At 34.4% G+C, this 19,585-nt stretch overlaps 1 protein-coding gene across 1 annotated transcript in view; it reads right to left on the reverse strand.

The window, feature by feature from the left end:
• The window catches only part of Cnbd1 (cyclic nucleotide binding domain containing 1), a 246,200-nt gene that overhangs the window by 48,103 nt on the left and 178,512 nt on the right, over nucleotides 1–19,585 (reverse strand). The window contains exons 9-10 of the mRNA XM_005362341.2: nucleotides 16,067–16,176; nucleotides 13,895–14,045 (exon numbers count right to left, since the gene is read on the reverse strand). Coding sequence (XP_005362398.1) covers nucleotides 13,895–14,045; nucleotides 16,067–16,176 — 261 coding nt within the window. The remainder of the gene's footprint in view (nucleotides 1–13,894; nucleotides 14,046–16,066; nucleotides 16,177–19,585) is intronic.

Consider the following 19,585-nt stretch of genomic DNA (forward strand, 5'->3'; position numbering starts at 1 on the left):
TTCCAGGACAGGCTCCAAAACCACAGAGAAACCCTGTCCCGAAAACCCCCCCCCAAAAAAAATTTATTAAGAATAGATAGCATGAAGTTTTGTATTAGACATGAGAAAAGACACTCTAAGGATAGACAGCAACATTCAGTACATCTGAAAGAAAACTCAAGTGTATTTGGTTCAAAAACAAAATCACAACGATAACTGGAAGACTATAGAATAGTGAGTTGAACCCAACATAGGTTACTTTGTATTAGGCTAATTTCCTAAGCAATGGATGGATGTAGGCAGATCTTTACTTCATTCAACATAGCCCCCTTTCCTTCTATCTTTAGCAAGTGACATTTATTTCAGAAAAAATGTTCATGATATACCTTGAAGAATTTGAGGAAACATTCTACAGTAGATGAAGCTGTTAGTATCTAGATGGGGTAGGCCAGTCATAATATATGATCAATGAAGGGCCGTAAAACAGTATTTCTGAAAGGGACACGGAAAGTCAGCGGCAGAGTACTATTTTTAATTAAGCCATTTTTATATTTTGTACTTTTAAAGATTGTCATGACTTTCTATATTAAACTTAATAAGACATATTTAATATCTCCATGAAATATATGAAAAGCCATTTAGGAAGAAATAAAAGCTTCAACTCAGTTGATTTGAATTTCTCTTTGTGTGAACTTCAAGAAATAGCTAAGAAAATACACTCCTTTGGTAGACAACACAAACATATCATATATACATTCCTTTATATTACCTGTATGTACGTGTAGTAACAAGTAGATTTTTCAGTATTTATTTTCAGTAATTTGTCTATTAAGAAACACTGCATTGAGAGTTCATCCTGTCTTCCTTTATCATTGTCATTCTTTGTTATTGGCAGATATCTGAATGGCATCTTCCCATTTGCTTTCCTTGAATACTCTAATGACACGGTGCTTCCAGTTATATATTGGGCAAATATAAACTTCATAAGAGGACATATAAAATTATCTGAGATTTAAGACTCACAGACTTTTCAGTTTCATGCATCATAGACTATAATATAGAAAACAATGTACCAACTTGATATTCTCACTGTCAAAGAGAATAGCTTTTCTCTCTGTTCCTTTGATCACACTACATTTTCACAACTTCCTTTGTACATTGTGATGCATTATAAGAAAATACCAGCCCAAGCTTGTTTAAATAGATGGAAGTTATTGATACAAATTATTCTGGAGAAAATGAGGTTTTCAAGGTTTGTTAGTTTACTACTTCTCTTTTGTATGAGTACAAAGGAAAACTTTCCAGAGATTAAAAAGTAATTAGAACTTGGTCACATACTTCCTAAGTCAATTATTCACAATGAAAGAAGGGTCATTCAACACTTTGAAGATATATTTCAGTATAACTTTATCAAATGATGTGGATATTTTATGACATGAAAATGAAAGCTAGTATTAAGAGCTCAATATTAATGCTTATTTGCATAGACTGAAAAAACACACCCGTGTTTTAATAAAAAGTATTAATATTTTACTACATGGGACGTGAGGTGTTACTCCATCTAACTCAGAACACAACTGAATACTATTTTGGCATTATGTGCTGTGTGAATGCAGTCCCCTTGGACACTGCAACCTGTGACTGTAATAATATACATTGATTTTTTTATAGAACAGATAAAAGCTATCAAGATACCACATCCAAAAAGACAAAAGTAGAAAAGGCCATAAAGTCAATTAATATGACTTCATAATTTCATAGCACATATCAGCCTCAAAGCCTCGTTGAGAAAGAAGTTTTCCTGCTTGCACCATGAGATATCCCAAGCATCTGGTATCAGAGATGAACCCGTTGTTCTTGTTTCTTAGTATTTATCCCAGATGGGTACTACATGTTTATCCATTTTGAAGGTATCAAACCTTCAAGAATATATTTTAATTGGTAATAAATTGAGGAATTCAACTGTTATCTTAGAAATGAATATTCTAGGTTCTTGTCTAGGATAGTATACTGATTTCAAAGTAGTTATAACCTACTAATAAATACAATAGACTACTAATGTATTTGCTTTAGTATAGTTACTTGGCTATAATCTAAATCAAAATATTGTATTTATGAATATTTGAGTGTGAAAATACCTAGATTCCACGGCAAGTATTTTTGTGTAATAACTACTCTCTAGTTAACACATTAATGGCTAGGAACTAGGATAAACCAAACCTTATAAATGGCTCAATCCTCTAAGCTACATTATGGGAGCTTCTTTAAGGAAAATTATTGTTCAGTAAGACATCATCTAGGGACAGTGTTTTGAAATACATAAAACTCAAAACAGCTTTGTAAGATAGATTAATTATGTTAGAATTTCAAGGACTGGTAATATAGTCTAGTTAATTTTTTAAAAAGCAAAATACATGCAAAGCAAACTTACTCTTCTAACTATACTTATTTTAAAGGTAGGTATATTTACCTGTTTCCTATTCTAATATTCTAATAATCACCACACCATTCTACATACCAATATCAGACATTAACTTCAGAGTATAGTGTATTTTTCATAATATGAAGAACCAAATTACCAGTCTTTCATTTTGTGCAGCAATGAATGTGAGAAAAAAGTAACCATTATAAAAACTCTCTTTTATTTATTGATAGCACCTGAGAGACTTAAAAATCTTTCTTGAAAATTCTTAACAATGGCTACAAAAATAACTGATGTATTTGTATTTTAATATTCTGTTATTTTTGTAGCAAGTCCTAAAGACTCCCCTGATGTGGGATTTCCCTCAGTATGCTGTGATTACCATTAATGAATAAAGAAACTGCTTTGGACCTATAGAAGGGCAGAACTTAGGTAGGCAGGTAAAATGTAACTGAATGCTGGGAGAAAGAAGGGCGGAGTCAGAGAGAAGCTACGGAGCTTCCAGAGTCAGACATGCCGAAACTTTGCTAATGAGCCACTGCCACATGTCAATACATAGATTAAAAGAAATGGGTTAAATTAATATGTAAGTGTTAGCAAATAAAAGCTAGAGCTAATGGGCTAAGCAGTGACTTAATTAAGAGTTTCTGTGTGATTGTTTTGGGTCTAAGATAGCCAACCAACAAGCAGCCTCCCACTACACTCCCCTTCGATTTTAAATGTCCTATAATATAACTAGACACTGTACTGAATGTTCCTGGTTTTCTACTCGAGGATGATAGACTCTTTCAGCATTTTAATGCTATAGGTCACAAATTGCTGGAATCACTGTGATTAAAACATCCTTGTTTCAACTAAATTAAGCATTATAGAATGACAGTCTCAACCAGACATGATGATGAATTTTTTAACTGAAATTTATGCCCTGGTAATGCAAAAAAATGCATGGGCAGCCCATATATGACAGTTCTAGTGAACTTGTCTCTATTGGGTTTCACAGTCTAAGTGAATGAGGACAACTGACCAGGTCTCTTCCTCAGTGGTCCAATGATTACGAGCATTGCCTGTTCTTCCAAAGGTCCTGATTTCAATTCCCAGCAACCACATGGTGGTTCACAACCATCTGTAATGAGTTCCAGTGCTCTCTTAAAGAAGAGACCTGGTCAGTTGTCCTCATCAAGTTAGACCATGAAACCTAATATGGACAAGTTCAACAGAACCTCCATATATGGGCTGGCCATGTATGCTTCAGCATTGCCAGGGCATAAATTTCATTTCACTCATTCAAATGATTGCGAAAACCTGTGAAAAATGATGATACATGCCTTTAAGGCAAGCACTTGGGAGGCAGTGGCAGGCAGATCTCTGTGAATTTGAGGCCAGCATGGTATTCGTAGTGAGTTCCAGGATAACCAGATTTGTTAGACTAGAATGCAGTTCAATGTATATTTTAATGCAGGTCAACTATACAACAATCAAATGTGTTCACAGAAAATAAGAACTGCATTCTTATACAAGTCTACTAGTTTCACAAAAGAAGCTAAATAAAAAAGTCTCTCAAGATAGGAAAGAATATTTAATCTTTTTCTTTACATAATAGTTGGGTCCAAAATTATGGCAGCAATACCTTTCTGTTTGGTTTAATTTTACTGACTCTCTTAGTTTTCAAAAGAAGTCTAACAATAGAGTTAAAGCCCAATAAGTCACAGAGAAACTTTTTAAAGGCATATAGAAGCCTTAGGCAAAATGCACTTACTGCCTAATACACTAAGCAAGGATGGCATGGCAAATTTAAACTTCTACAAAAAGAATTATAACACTGATATCAGCTTCCTAAAACCTGGAGTTATGAAATATATACTTACAATGTAAAATAATAGAATGGATTAGATTATTTTACAAAGTGGATTACATAAAACAATGCATTACTTTATGGAAATGTACGCAAAAGAATGAAGACATGTTGAAGAGCACTTTACAAGGTTGAAAGGTATCACTAGAATGTATATTTCAATGCAGGGCAACTCTGCAACAATCAAATGGTCTCACAGGGAACATGAATCGTAATTTTTGATATAAATCAAGAAGACAGTTTATAAACACGTTTGTGTGAAACTGTGAAACTTTTCTTTTCTTTCCAGGCCTATTTTTTCAGTTAGTAAAAACTGATTATAATAAGTTTGTTATAAATCTGTGATTATCTTAGGAATGAGGCCATGACCATAATTACATCTATGTGGTATTTCAGTAGTGGAATAAAAGGAAGAAAATTTGTTTGAATTCTGAAGGCAATAGATTTTCAAACAATATATTTTATTATACCCACGACTGCTAATCTAAAAGAGATAAGATCTATATGCTTTTGTAAACTATGTGTAATCTGAGGATATAAATTATATTTTGTGGTACAGTCATATATCAAGATTTCCAAATACAAAATATGGGTGGATTCCTTGCCAGCCTCATACATCACCCTTAAAAAAACAATAATTGATCTTGAGGAGAACTTGCCTTATTTGGGAATTGACAGATGACAGATGAAGGAACAATCTATGAAAGTAAGCAAACTGAAGACGTGTGCAGACATTTCTAGAGGATGTGTTTATTCCTCCCACTAGCACAAATTATTTGTCTAATACTGCAGTAAGTAAACTGAGCATCTCTGTAGGAAATAGAATGTAAGAATCACCCCAAAATGTATGGAAAATGAAAAACTGTGGAAGACAGGTGTCACCCAGTAGATTTCATGTTATATCTTACTATAGGCAAATTTGTCCATTTAGAGCACAGTCCTTTGTCATTACTGTGTTTAAATGTCTATTGTGGTAAGAGTTAGCGCTCCAATTATTTGGTACTTAGAAGTGTTTTATCTTGTTAAGAATTTTATTTCACTTCACTTAGCTAAATTTTAACTCTGAATTCTAATGAGTTCTATAGTATTGTAGTATATTCATAAAATACCTAATCAGATGAAATTTGCTCTCTGAGCAAGTGTATGAAACAAACATCTTACTTATTTGTACTAAGAAAAAATATATATCTATTCTTTTAAAATATGGTATTATTAATCATATGTACAATCTAGTACAGATCTTAAAAGCGTATTCATCTTGAATACCTGAAGCTTGATGCCAATAGATTTATGAATTTATGTTTCCATTCCACATTTAGTCTTTAGTTATTAATACTGCAGCCTTTGAATCTATACATTTTGCTCCTTTAGATACTGTTTGTGCATATGAAGTCATGGTTTCATTGCCCTTAATTTTCTGGTTTATTTCTTTCAGCATAATGTCCCTATGGTAAACCGTGTTACCACTTAAAACATGTCTTTTCTCGCCAAGAGGAGAAATGTCATTGTCTTTCTGTTAATAGTACAGGGCCCTTTCCTTCTATCCAGTGTTCATCCCTGGACAATTATGCTACAAAACTAGTCTACAGTATTTTTTAAATATTGAAAGAGAATAGCAGGGTAGTTCATATTTCAGGGTTGGGATAATGGATGCTCTAAAGATTGGATTGTTAGTCAAGACTTTCAGGGACTTTCCTTTTTTTTTTTTTGTCTTCATCGTTTCTTTTTAAATTTGAAATGTACCTTTTGTTAAGATTGCTGTTCTCTCACTGCTAAAACTAAGCACAATTGCATTGCTCCTCATCTCTCCTACAATTGAGTGCAAGGTGAACTGTTTAGTCACTGCGGTAAACCAGCAGGACTTGATATGTGCTGGATAACCAACAATGGCAACCTTCCTGTGAGAGAGGCTAAAGAACAAATCCACAAAGCTGGAGAAAATCTCCTTTATAAGGTCACAGCACATCACCCTGTTGTATATAGGTGACATTATTTATTTACTGGTTCATTAATTGGATGGATATTTTTGCTTTGTTCCATATCACATCCACAACAAATAGTACCCTAGTAAACATAACTATTCCTTTGAGATCATGATCTCAATTCCTTTAGAGAATATCCAAGAATTGAAATTCTATATCACATGCCTTTTCTATTATTAATTGTGGAGGACTTTTTATCTTGTGCTACGTAGTGGTTATACAAATTTATATTTCTATCAGCAATGAATAAATTATTTGCCCCTTCTCATTATTCTCTTTAACACACATTGCAGAGAGAACAAAACATGTCTTGTAGAAACTCTTTAAACTTCACAGAGCAGGTCTCAAACTGTATCTTATCATACTGTGAACTCATAGAATTAAGGTTCTTTTCTTTTGCCATTCTCTTAGAAACAGAGATAGGATCAAAAAATATTCATTGGCTTAATAGGTGAAAGGTATATGGGTTTGGAAGTCTCTTTAGTGTATCCTAGTTTTAATATGAATGTATAGACACATTTATTCTGATTAGATTTTATACTCTGGCAAAGAGAAATTTTCTTCTGCTTATAAAGTATTATTAATCTACTTTGAATTAAATATTGATCATGACTCAGTCAGAGTCAGTAACCTACCAGATTCCACATTTATTCTTCTTGTGTAAATATCATTTTCAGAACTTTGGGATAGGACATTAGCACCCTTTTTTTCCTAATTGTAATCTTATTCCTTAATACTGTATTGCACAGATCATTTCCTCCTACTCTCCAATTACACATCTCTGATTGATACTTGTGTTTATTCTTTCTTACTTTCCCCCTGGAATAATTAATCATCTCTCAGCAATCATTTGCCTGTACACTCAGAGACCAGCTTATATAGATTCTACATATCCATACAAAAATATGTCAGATAGTATTAAAATGGAAATGAAGTGCCTTAATGGATTAAAAACTTGAAAATTCAAATACAAATTTAACTTGTAATATAAAGAAAAACAAACAATTTTGTGTGACTAAGTATTAATAAAAACACATTTTAAAGAAATCTATTGTATTTTTATTTCATATGCGGTTTGTCTGTATGAGCATATTGGATCCCCTGGAACTAAAGTTGCAGACATTTGTGAGCTTCCGTGTTTGTGCTTGGAGTTGAACCCATGTCCTCTGGATGAGCAGCCAGTGCTCTTAACCACTTAATCCATCCCTCCATCCCTTTATAACAACATAATTAAATAAATTTTGGGGTGTTAATATTATAGCATATCTCACTGTTTCCTTTGAAAATCTAGTATGCCTTTTAAAACAATATTTTAACTTAAGAGCTTTCATTTAATGTCTATAATATTATATCTTTAGGAAAAAATTCTTAATGACACAATAAATATAAAAGATTGTGTGTCTCAAATATTATGAAGTTAGGAAAAATATCCAGTATGGATTTTATAAGTAAGTTAAGTTTAGCGTTATCTACAAATATTTTGGAATAATTTGTATTTACTATTGATAAGGAAATTATAGAATAATCTGTTGATTTTAAATATAAACAGTTATATTTTTGCTTTCATATTTAAATATACTAAGTTCTGGTCCTTTGTTTACAGACACTATATACATAGAATGCTATAGAACAACTTTACTTTGTTCACAGAAATATGCAACTATAAGTTATTTTTAATGTTGTATTACCAAAGTGGAAACATTTTTTTATATGAGGCTCTTTTTACAATACTACCTAACCTTCTCAGCAAGAGACATATAGAAGTATACATCTTCCTTATACACATACTTTTTGTGTAATAATGTTTTGCATGACAGATATCAAATAGTTCTTTTAAATGGAAATTTTCAGAATGTTAAAAATAATGTCAAACATATTCATTTTAGGTTTTAGTCTGGAAATTATTACCTTATAAAGATTGTCTCAAAAAAAAATCTTGCACTTTTGTCAGCCGAATGACTCAGGGTAGCACTTTTGAGTTGCTATAACAAACAAACCAAAACCCTAGATGCTTGATTTAATCAATGTTTATATGTCACTTATTCCAAGTTCAATACAGATGTTTCTGGATGAGCTATTCTACTGGACAGTTCCATCAAAAAAAAAAAAATCCAGGCTTCAGGTTCCCACTGTTTTGTAATTCTCTTTTGGAGAACTTCATTTCCAGACACTGAGTGAGATCATGGAAGATCGTATGATTCATGGCCAAATCAACAATAAGTTTCTTTTATACTATTTCTCAGTGCCAGTTACATTACTACAGCATAACTGAGAAGGGCTGGAGGATTTAACTTTTCCATGTGAATAGGAAAATTAAAGCAGTATTTCTCAGCAATTAGGCAGTGTTTGCCATATAAGCCATGCAGCAGAGGATTCTTAGATGGAGTTGGGAACTTTATACTGAGTGAAAAACCCAGACCCAGAGAGGTAGTGTGGAAAATATTTGCCTACATAATCAGAAAACTTATTGAACTTCAATTGATATAAAATGAAGATATCCACAGGTATCTACACATCAGAATGCAAAAGACAATCTTTGAAGCAGCAAGAAGAAAGTGCCTCATTGTATAGAAAAGATAAGAGATAATCTTGTATATCACAAAACCTTATTTGGGACTATAGTAGACAGAAGACGGGGAGGGGGACAGAGAGGAGGACAAAGAGAGTGTGCATGCTGGAAATGCCTAAGCAGAAAATGTCAACCAAGAACTGTAAATTTAACAAACCATATCTTCAAAATATTCTGGAAATAAAGCAACCCTAGATAATGACGGAGAAAACTTGTCATCCATAAAGTTAATCTACCAAAAATAGCCTGTTTTTCACCTGAAAAAGACAGTGCACAGTAATTTGCTTTTATCTGACAAAATAAAGTACAGCAGCAGAGATAATTATATAGTTAACTATAAAATAATATGAATATGGATTTTAGCTTTTTTAACCACAAAAAGGAAAACAAGTTACACATTTGCTGTTGACCCAGATCTTTATTCATTTTGCTCAGGGGTTGTTTGCACCCTGAATGTAGTAATGTTTCAAAGGGAATAAAATAGATTTCTCATTTGTGTCTATAAACAACAGAGACCATTAATAAAGTACAGTTTAGTAAAACTCTAGCTAAAACACATATAAGTATAGGTAAAATATCTACAGGGAGACAAGGGATTAACATGATGTTTTTTGAGAACTGTCAATTAACTTGTTACTGAAGCATGACCTTGATAGTTTGGGCTCTGGAGTTACAGGACTGGAGGGTAGGTAACAATCCTAGTCTTTGATAACTATTATAGAAGAAAATCATTGAGAAAGGGTTAAGAAAGTTGATAGTACACCTATCATCTTTCAATCATGAACAGGTCACATAATTGTCTTACTAAAAATTTACACAGACTACAAACGTGAGATCTTACTTCACAACTATGACAAAATGATATGACTGGTGAGTGACATTTCGTTATTTGTCTAAGGAGAAAATTAGCAAGATCATCTAGTCATGTATAAAATAGCAAAGGTCATCTCTCTTGTTTAAGCCAAGTATCTGCTACATCTGTTTTTTTTATAGATTTACCTTTGCTGTAATCAACCACTACATAAAATACAAGGCAACAGGTTGTTTCCTTATATCATTCAAACTATACCAAATTCTTATATCCTTGGATAAATTTTCTCTGGTCATGTTAGCAAAATAGATATCTTGTAAGAGACAAGAAGGAAACAAGGACTTCTAAACACAATAGAATAAACACACATGAACTCACGCAGATAGTGGCAGCATAAACAGGGCCTGCGCTGGGAATAATGGACGGCCAATGTTGAGAGGAGAACTGAGTAGACACAAACCAGAATCCCTAACACAGCTATCTCCAATTGATAACCACCTGCAAATGAAAAACTAGTTCTCTCTAACAGAGTCTCAGTGGGGATATAAAACTCTTTTAAAGGCATACCCCATGGCCAGCAGTAGATGGCATGACAAAGTCATTTCAGTGCCAAGTTCCAAAGTTCCTTGTCTGATAATGTTTGGCCAGGCAATTTTTTTTATTTTTTTCAAAAATTACATGCCCGCTCGATTTACATTATGGCTTCCAGTTTTATGTTTTTAAGGGATTCCTGCATTATGAATATTTGTGTCTCTGCTATATATGTATATATGTGTTTCTTGGGCTCTTTTAGGCTCTTCTCTTGTTTGTTGTGTTCTATTTTGGTGATTTTACTTGTTTTTTTTATTTAATATTCTTTAAATTCCTGTTCTCAAAGGAAAGAGGAAGGGTGTGGACTCAGATTAAAAGGGAGGTAGAGAGGATCTTGGAGGAGTTTGGGGATGGGAAATAATAATCGGAATATATTACATGAAAATAATCTATTTTCAATAAAAGAATAGAGGAAAGAAACATGTGAAAGTTGATCAAATTCTAAAAATAAATGCATAAATGTTTAATAATATTTGATACTTATCATCTGATGAAGTATATTTTTCTTGATTCTACATTTTTATGAAAAATATTTAGGACTTGAGCTTTCAATCATTCATTATTTTTTTCTTCTGAATACTACCTTTAATATTCTCCACAATCTTTTTACTTATAACATGAATTGTAATACTTGAACAAAAAATTGCTTTTATTTTTATTACAGTATTTGACTGTGTGAAACACGCTTATTTGAGTTTATAATAAATTTAAACAGTGCAACAACAACAAAAAATAATAACTAATGGTTGTATGCTCACCCCTTAATGGGATATTTATACTGCTTCTCATTCCAAGACTCAGAGAACATTTTGGGAGACGGGAGAAAAAGAATTAAGGGGGTGACTTAGAGGGAAAAGTGTAATGAAAAATTTAGGCTATTGGTAAATGTCAGACAACAAGGAATCACCTATTCATGAACTCACCAGCCTCCAACTGACCGTTCCAAAGCTATAGCCATGAAGATGACAGTGCTTAAATGTAATGGTTCATAAAATAAAAGACATAAATGTGGCAAAGAATCTAGTATTCTGAGTGGAATGTTGCCAGGGATTAGAAGAGGATGTGAACTTGTATGGGACGTGAGTAATTGCAACGTATTATGCATGTGTATTAAACTGTGAAACATAAATTGCATTTAAAATGACAATTTTAAAGAAACAAATTTTGGGTGAATAGTGTCTCAGTACTTGCATCCTGTGTACAAAGTCCACGTTTCCATTCTCAACACCATATCCCATGCACAAACTTATATACAGACAAAGTGAAAATTAAAGTTCATTTTTCACATGTAAAGATTCTCCTTTCATTAAAACCAGTCATGCATTATTTTGCTGAAAGGATTTTACTTTTTTAAAGCTCCTAACTCTCTTAAAATAAAACATAAAATGCTTAGAGTGTAGAAATATAAATATATTCTGGAATATCGTAATGTTTCCTTATGAATTTTGGAAAAATATAGTTCTTATCATAATTCTCCCTAGGGACTAATGAATCAAGTGAATAGCATGACAGTAGCCTTGTGAAATCATTAGTAAAATAAATGAACTATAGAATAAATTTTAGAAGATGAATAGCGTGAACACCTACAATTTAATCTTTATACTATGCCATTTATTTAAATATGTATGGAGCTGCCAGGTGGCAAAGGAAATTCTAATACAAGCTTGAAAGAAACACATTCCTTGTTTGATGATTAATTTTAGGTATGAATTTGACTGAGCTAAGGAATTCTCAGATATATGGGAAGAAGTCTTTCCAGGTATTTATATAAGGATGTCTCTAAAAGTGATTAGTATCTGAATGAAAAGACTGAGAAAGGAAGGCTCATAGTCAGGAGTATTAACAGCTAAAATTCAATTATCCAATATATGAGTAGAGCTACAAAGACATATGAAGGGTGAATTCTCTCTGCTGCACACACACAAACACAGACACACACACACACACACACACACACACACACATTTTCTGATCTTTGGTCCCACAGACTGGGACCAAAACCACTTTTGCCAACAGCTTCCCTAATTCTCAGGCCTCAGTCTTTGGAATGAACAAGAATAAATTGCTGGTTCCACCTGAACACCTTCCCAGAGAATCTTCTTTACATATATAAATATGCAGTTGGTTCTGTTTTTCTAGTGAACTCTGAATGCTAGTAATATATGAAATCTTTATTTACATAAAGGAACCATATGTATTCATGTATACCAGCAATGCTGTTAGTGAATGGAAAAGTATGTCATATATAAAGTGAAAGAAATATTATTTTAGTTGGTAGTTAGTATGTGATATTGAGTCATCTTTAACTCCCAGGGAATTGTATTTGAATGGCAAGGAAGGGAAAAAAATTAACAAATACTCTTTCAAAACCATGCCTTTTAAAAACAGATGCCTGAAATTAGATTATATTTTCATTTTAAATAAGATTATAGCAAGGACAGCCTGCATATTCTCCAGGAGAAGTTTAAACACTCAAAATTTGAGTTCCAAGCATTCTGTCACATTGAGTTTAAGAAAATCATGCACCTATGTTAATGTCTAGAAATGTTTCCTATTTTATTATGTAATTAGTACGTGACATTCTCTAGTTTTAATGTATGAAGAATGACTTTCATGGCTTAACCACTATTCATTTCTGCTTATATTCATTTCTATGATTTAATTTGTGATGAAATCATTATTCTTTTAATACTAGAACCCTAAAGTATCTAAAAGATTTAAGTACTGCAAATATAGGTGTTTGTGCATGCATGTATATGCATGTGTTTTACATGCAGTTGTGCATGTATGTGTGATGGAGGAAGGTCATTGGTTGATTAAATAAAGAAGCTGCTTGCCCTGATAGGTTAGAACGTAGATGGGAGGAGTGAACGGAGCAGAACACTGGGAGGAAGAGGAAGTGAGCTCAGAGACTCGACAGCTCCGGGCTCCCAGGCAGACGCCTCAGAGATACACGATGCTCCACTCTTGCGGGCAGAGGCGAGAGCTGTTGCTCTGAGACACACGCAATGAAGTTCCGACCCAGGATGGACGTAGGCTAGAATCTCCCTGGTAAGCCACCTTTGTGGGCTACAGCAGATTATTAGAGATGGGCTAGTCCAGGTGCGAGAGTTAGCCTAGAAGAGGCTAGATAGAAATGGCCAAGCAGTGCTTAAAAGTGTATTCAGTGTCCGTGTAATTATTTCGGGTAAAGCTAGCCTTGCGGGCAGCGGGGTGCTGGGGACACAACCCCGCCACTCCTATTACTACATATGTGCATGTATCTATGCATGTGTGTATGCTTATATGCATTTGTATATGCTGTACATATGTGTGTTTGATCTTTTGAACATTAAGTATTGCTTATATTTGACTTTATTCAAAATCATAAAAGAAACACCTTAAATATGAAAATAAAACATCCTTGTAAAATCAGGACTGCTACATTTACCATACCTTGTGAATTATCAAGATTACTAATTTCAAATTATTCTTTTAAAAAGTGAATAATATAACCTTAAAGTAACAAATCTGAATCAGAATAATATAAGGGGCATCTCTCTGTCTGTCTATCACCTGTCTTGTGTATCTCTTACCTCTGTTACATATATCCACACTCACTTTATATTTTGTCAGTTAAAAACCCCTACCCTTTCCAAAACTCCATATATTAGGTTGCACAACAGTTATATGGTGTTTTTGCATTTACCAAGAATATCCTTATCTTCGATAATCATCATCTCAACTTCTCCTCCAGTAATAATTGTACATGTGAAAGGATCTTGAAGAAGAATGCTGATCTCACCAAAGGATTGCTTCTCCCTAAGTTTACCCATATACACAAGCTTTTTAACTTTTTTCTGCAAAAGATACAGACAATAGAGTTTTAATAAAATTATTCATGCAACCAATATTGTCAGGAACTTAGTTCTTTAAATCATCTAGCTAATAGATATTAGAAATAAAGTTTATTAAAATCAGAGAAAACATTTACATTTTATTTATTTATTGTTTTATTCATTTTATATTAAAGCCATGATGCAGTCAAGAAGACCAGTAGGAACATGATAGCTGACAACACTGTCCTTTAGTTATGCATCTATTATGTTATTTTAATGTTTATATATTCAGGGTATGTGTGAGATGTTGATGATGATGATGATGATGATGATGATGATGATGATGATGTTGATTTATAATGATGATATGCATGTAGAGGCCCGAAGACAACTTACAGGTTGCAGTTCTCTCCTTTCACTATGTGGGCCAAAGATCAAAGTTTGTCAGGCTGAAAGGCAAACCCCTTTATCAACTGAGACATCTCACTACCCTGTTTCATTTTTTAATGCAATTAGTTGTCTGAGAAATATTGAAATGGTTGAAGTTTCCAAAGGTCCTAGTATACTACTTTGTGATCAGAGTGAAATTTAACCATATTTTGTCAAATACCAATTGTGATAAACCTTAACCTCAGTTTGGAGACACAGTTAAGGGAGTAACTGAGAAGATGGGGTTGAAACACTGTAATGGCTGTAAGTGACCGATTAACTGAAATAGGAACTATCGCTTGTCTTTTTTCTTTTATTATCTGTACATGTTTGCTCACAAGTGTGTTACTGGGGATGGATCTCAAGTACGTGTACACATTATAAATATTCTTTCCATGAGCCATATTCATATTCCAACTATTATATGTTTTCTTAGTAACAATAGTAATTTTAATTCAATAATCTAATAATTTATTTCACATCGGGGGTCCTGTGGAGAAGACTTTACTGCAGTTTCAGCCCAGGTGATTCTGAAAAGAATGACATCTGTTCTGGGAGATCTAATGATGATCAGGTTACAGTAAGCAATGGAAAACAATTTTCCCCAGGACAGGTGTTTGACAGGCACTTAGACAAAGATAAAGTCTTTTTTTTCCTTTTTTCTTTTTCTTTTTTGGTTGTTTTTAAGACAGGGTTTCTCTGTAGCTTGGGAGTCTGTCCTGGGACAAGCTCCTGTAGACTAGGCTTGTCTTGAACTCACAGAGATCCACCTGCCTCTGCCTCTGCCTCCTGATTACTGGGATTAAAGGTGTGTGTGCACCACCACCTTCTGGCCAGGAGAAAGTCTTGTAAGTGTTTTTAAGTCAAAATCATAACTGCTTGAATATTTGCCATTTCTGCGATTGGTATATCTTTACCATAACTAAGGAGTCATAGCATAAGCCAGTTTACATATTTAACTGAATAATTTTAAATGCTATCAGAGAAATAATTGCTCATTCTTTTTCTAGCATATGACTCTTTCTGTGTCTGGTTAAGGGCAGTGAAATGAATACACGGAACTCTTTGGAGTTTGATGTCCTCACACTACTTGTGTCGAGATTAATGCAACATACACTTATCATGGGTTCTGTTTCACTCTGTGTGGTTGACCACTATCTAAATACAGTACAATGTCTCATTAAAGGACATTTAGATTGCTTCTAGTTCAGGAAGGATGGGGATTAATGTGAGTCTTTAGGTGGATAGGTAAATATTTAGAGGGAAAGGTGAATCGTGTGGTGAAGTTCATCTTACCCCTTCTGCTCTGTTGTGGCTACCTTGCTGTGGTTTTAAAATCCATTTCCCTGACAATGAAGATGAAGGACCTTGCATTGTGGTTATTGGTCATTTCACAATTTATAAATCAACATATCTTGCTCCATATATTTCATTCCTGAATCTTACATCTTACTGCACAAAAAATAAACCAAATAAAAATTCCCCAAATAATTCAACTGTTATTTTCTTAAATAAAACAGGACCCTGTTCAATATGGCATGAGAAATGCTATCCAACATCCTTTATTCACTAGAGTAATTAATTATTAAATCAACAAATAAGTTGAAACTCACCATTTTGTTTAATCGTAGACTCACGAGACCCACAACATTTCTATAAATGTTACAATATCCAGAATTAATAAAACCCACAAATGAAATGACAGTTCCACTTTCCACTAACACTGAAAATGAGAGATAAAGAAGGGAGATACAATTAATTACAATTATGCCACATAAAAATCTTTTTGTGTATTCTGACAAGAAAAATTATCCTACTTGATTCAATAGCTCTTTATGGTCATTTTCTAAATAGACACCACTTTACAGAAACAACATTATGTAAAGTGAGATTTTAAAAGTGTGTCTGGTGTTCATAAATATGTACCCGTCTAGAAATAATCACTGGCAATGCTTTGCCAGGAACGCAATCATGTGCTACTATTATCTCATAGAGATGAGGGGAGTCTTGAGAAGCACCCATCTGCAGAAAATGCTGAATTCAATGTTAAAATTATTTCTAGGTGCTGGAGAGATGACTCAGCAATTAAGAGAGTGTACTGCTTCTCCCAGAGGTCTGAGTTTGGTTCCCAGTACCCTTATCAGGCTGGTATCAAACACCTAGAATGAAAGCTCCAGGGAAAACCAATGGCTCTGGTCACCTCGGGCACCTGCACTAAACTATGTTCACACATGCACACACAGAGAGGAAATAATAATAATAATAATAATAATAATAATAATAATAATAATAATAATAATAATAATAATAATAATAATAATAATAATAATAATAGCAAATCTTTGAAAAATATGTCTAATGTGTCAGATTTAAAACTTCCAGAGATTTAAATAGTGAGTTCCACAAAAATTAATGATTGACTCTCCAGACCCTCCCTATACTTTCGGCTGAAACAAGCAACATTCTGAATATATTAACACTTCCAAGCAAAGGTTTTCAGGGTATACTGGCCTATCATAAAGCATGTTCGACTTGTTCCTATGTGTTCTTAAACAATTACATTACTTTTGTGAATTGTGGCTTTTGGCCTGCTTGGAATTCTCTGCATGTTCTTTGTATGACTTTAGATGAGCAAGTGGGGGAGGAGAGGCAGAAAGAGTGTGTTTTCCAAACCCAGAGATTTCTTCAAAGTCCTTTCTTCAATGGTTTCTTTCTTCAAAGCTCCTCCTCTCTCTTTTTTGTGTGTTTATCGTATTTTTAGGGGACTGGTATTCAGAGTTCTATTACACTGTACTTTGCTGCTCTTGTTACTCTGGCTTTTGAGGATCTGATCTTTATAGAATTTATGTTTGTTTTTCTTTTTCATTTTAACTTTCAGAATTGCTTTGTAATATTAAATTTAATTTCCCCTGTGATTGATGCTTTCTTTAGTAAATATATGAAATACACTTAGCTATATATGCCAGAGAGGAAATACAATATATGAATTTGTTATTACTTCTGTGAATTTTGAACCTTGGGCTTTCTAAATATTTCAACTGTACCTAGAATCTTAATTTAAAAATCACTGAAGGATAAAAAGGACCATAAGCAAGTCAGTATAATTCAAAATTATAAACATGTACCTCAAATACTACAAGACATAAGGATACAAAATGCTATATGTAATTATTTAAGTATTAAATTATATCAAAGTGCATTGGATAAGGATGTATATGTTCTCATAAAATTGGGAAAAATTAGTTGATTATAACAGTCAATCTTTAGTATTTATTTTTAATTTTGAAATTTCATCTCACCTGCAGGTAGGCTGCCCCAATACCCACCCCCATTCACAGAACCCTGAAAACTACTAGTCCCATCCTGTCCCTAAACTTGCCTATCCTTCTGCAACTTCAGTAGAACTCTGAAACACTGCTTCCATTAATACAGAGATGACTAAGAGGCGAAGGACCAGCCACCTGGTAGGACACCCACCCTCTAGGACCTCCCTAGTGGGGCAAATCCCCAGTCCCCCCAACTTCCTCAGCTTCTCTAGCCACCCATGAGAAGAGTTTCCTCAAGGTAGGCTGGCCCAATACCTACCCCATACATGGGACCCTGTAAGCTACTAGTTCCATCCCACCATCATATCTCCTATGCTTCTGCAACCTCAGTGGAACTCTGAAACACTGCTTGCTATAATACAGAGAGGACCAAGAGGTGAGTGACCAGTCAACCAGCAGGACACCCCATTCTCCAGGCCCTTCATAGTGGGGCAAAACCATGGGCCCCTCAGCCACCTGCCTCAGCAAGCAGGAGAGTTTCAAGGGAGAGGATCAAGAGAAAGGACCAAGAGATCAATTCTAAAGCACAAGCTGTGACTGTACAGAATGGAACAAGAGAGCAAACCAGAAGAAAAGAACAAGAAAGAAAATTAAGAGTGACCTAGTGGTTCCCCGAGACACAGACATTGAGAGTACAGAGCAGACCAAGACCAATTCCCAAAGACTCAGACAACCACTGCAAGGATTGGACAAAGACGCAAAGACACTGCCAACATCAATTGAAGGAATAAATGAGTAGATGACAATGCAAGAATTCATCAAAAAACCTAAAAAGCAACATGGCAACACCGGAACCGAGCTGTCACACAACCTGAAGACTTGATCAACTTAACCTAGAAAAAGCATGATGTGGGATTTCCCTCTGTATGTTGTGGTTACCATTGATAAATAAAAGAACTGCTTTGGACCTATAGGAGAGCAATACCACTTTGGGGCATATAAACTTAAGATGCTCAACAGTACTACAAAGACATATGTCCAACTATGTTCATAGCAGCATTATTTGTAATATAACCTGGAAACAACCTAGATGTCGTTTAACTGAAGAATGGATAAAGAAAGTGTGGCACATTTACATATTAGAGTACTACTAAGTGGTAAAAAAATTTGACATCTTGAATTTTGCATTCAAATAGGTGTAACTAAAAATCACCGTCCTAAGTGAGGCAACCCAGACCCACAAAGGTGAATATGGTATGTACTCACTCATAAGTGGATACTAGCTATAAACATGGGATATTGAGCCTATAGACGCTAAGTAACACAGTGAACCCTAAGAAAAACTTATGTAGATCGACCTGGAAAGACAAAATAGACAAGATCATCTGACAAATTGGGAACATAGGGGTGGGGAGAGAAGAGAGCATAAAGGGGAAGAGGAAAGGAGAAGGGGAGGGGTGAGAAGAACTTGAGGGAATAGAATAGTCAAGATTGAGGAAGGACAAAGATGAGAGCAAGGAAAGAAATATCTTGATTGAGGGAGCCATTATAGGATAAGCAAGAAACCTGGCTCTAGGAAATTCCCAGGAATCCACAAGGATGACCCCAGTAAAGACCCTAAGCAGTAGAGGAGAGGGTGCCCGAACAGTTCTTGCCCTGTAGTTAGACTGATGAATATCTTAAGTATCACCATGGAACCTTCCAGCAACTGATGGAAACGGAGGCAGAGACCCTCATCAGAACACTGGACTGAGCTCCCAAAATCCAGTTGAAGACTGGGAGGAATGAGAATATGAACAAAGAGGTTAAGGACATGATATGGGTTCACCAACTGAAACAGTTTACCTGAGCTAATGGAAGATAACC

This window comes from Microtus ochrogaster, linkage group LG5, assembly GCF_000317375.1.
Source record: "Microtus ochrogaster isolate Prairie Vole_2 linkage group LG5, MicOch1.0, whole genome shotgun sequence".
NCBI classification, from domain to species: domain Eukaryota; kingdom Metazoa; phylum Chordata; class Mammalia; order Rodentia; family Cricetidae; genus Microtus; species Microtus ochrogaster.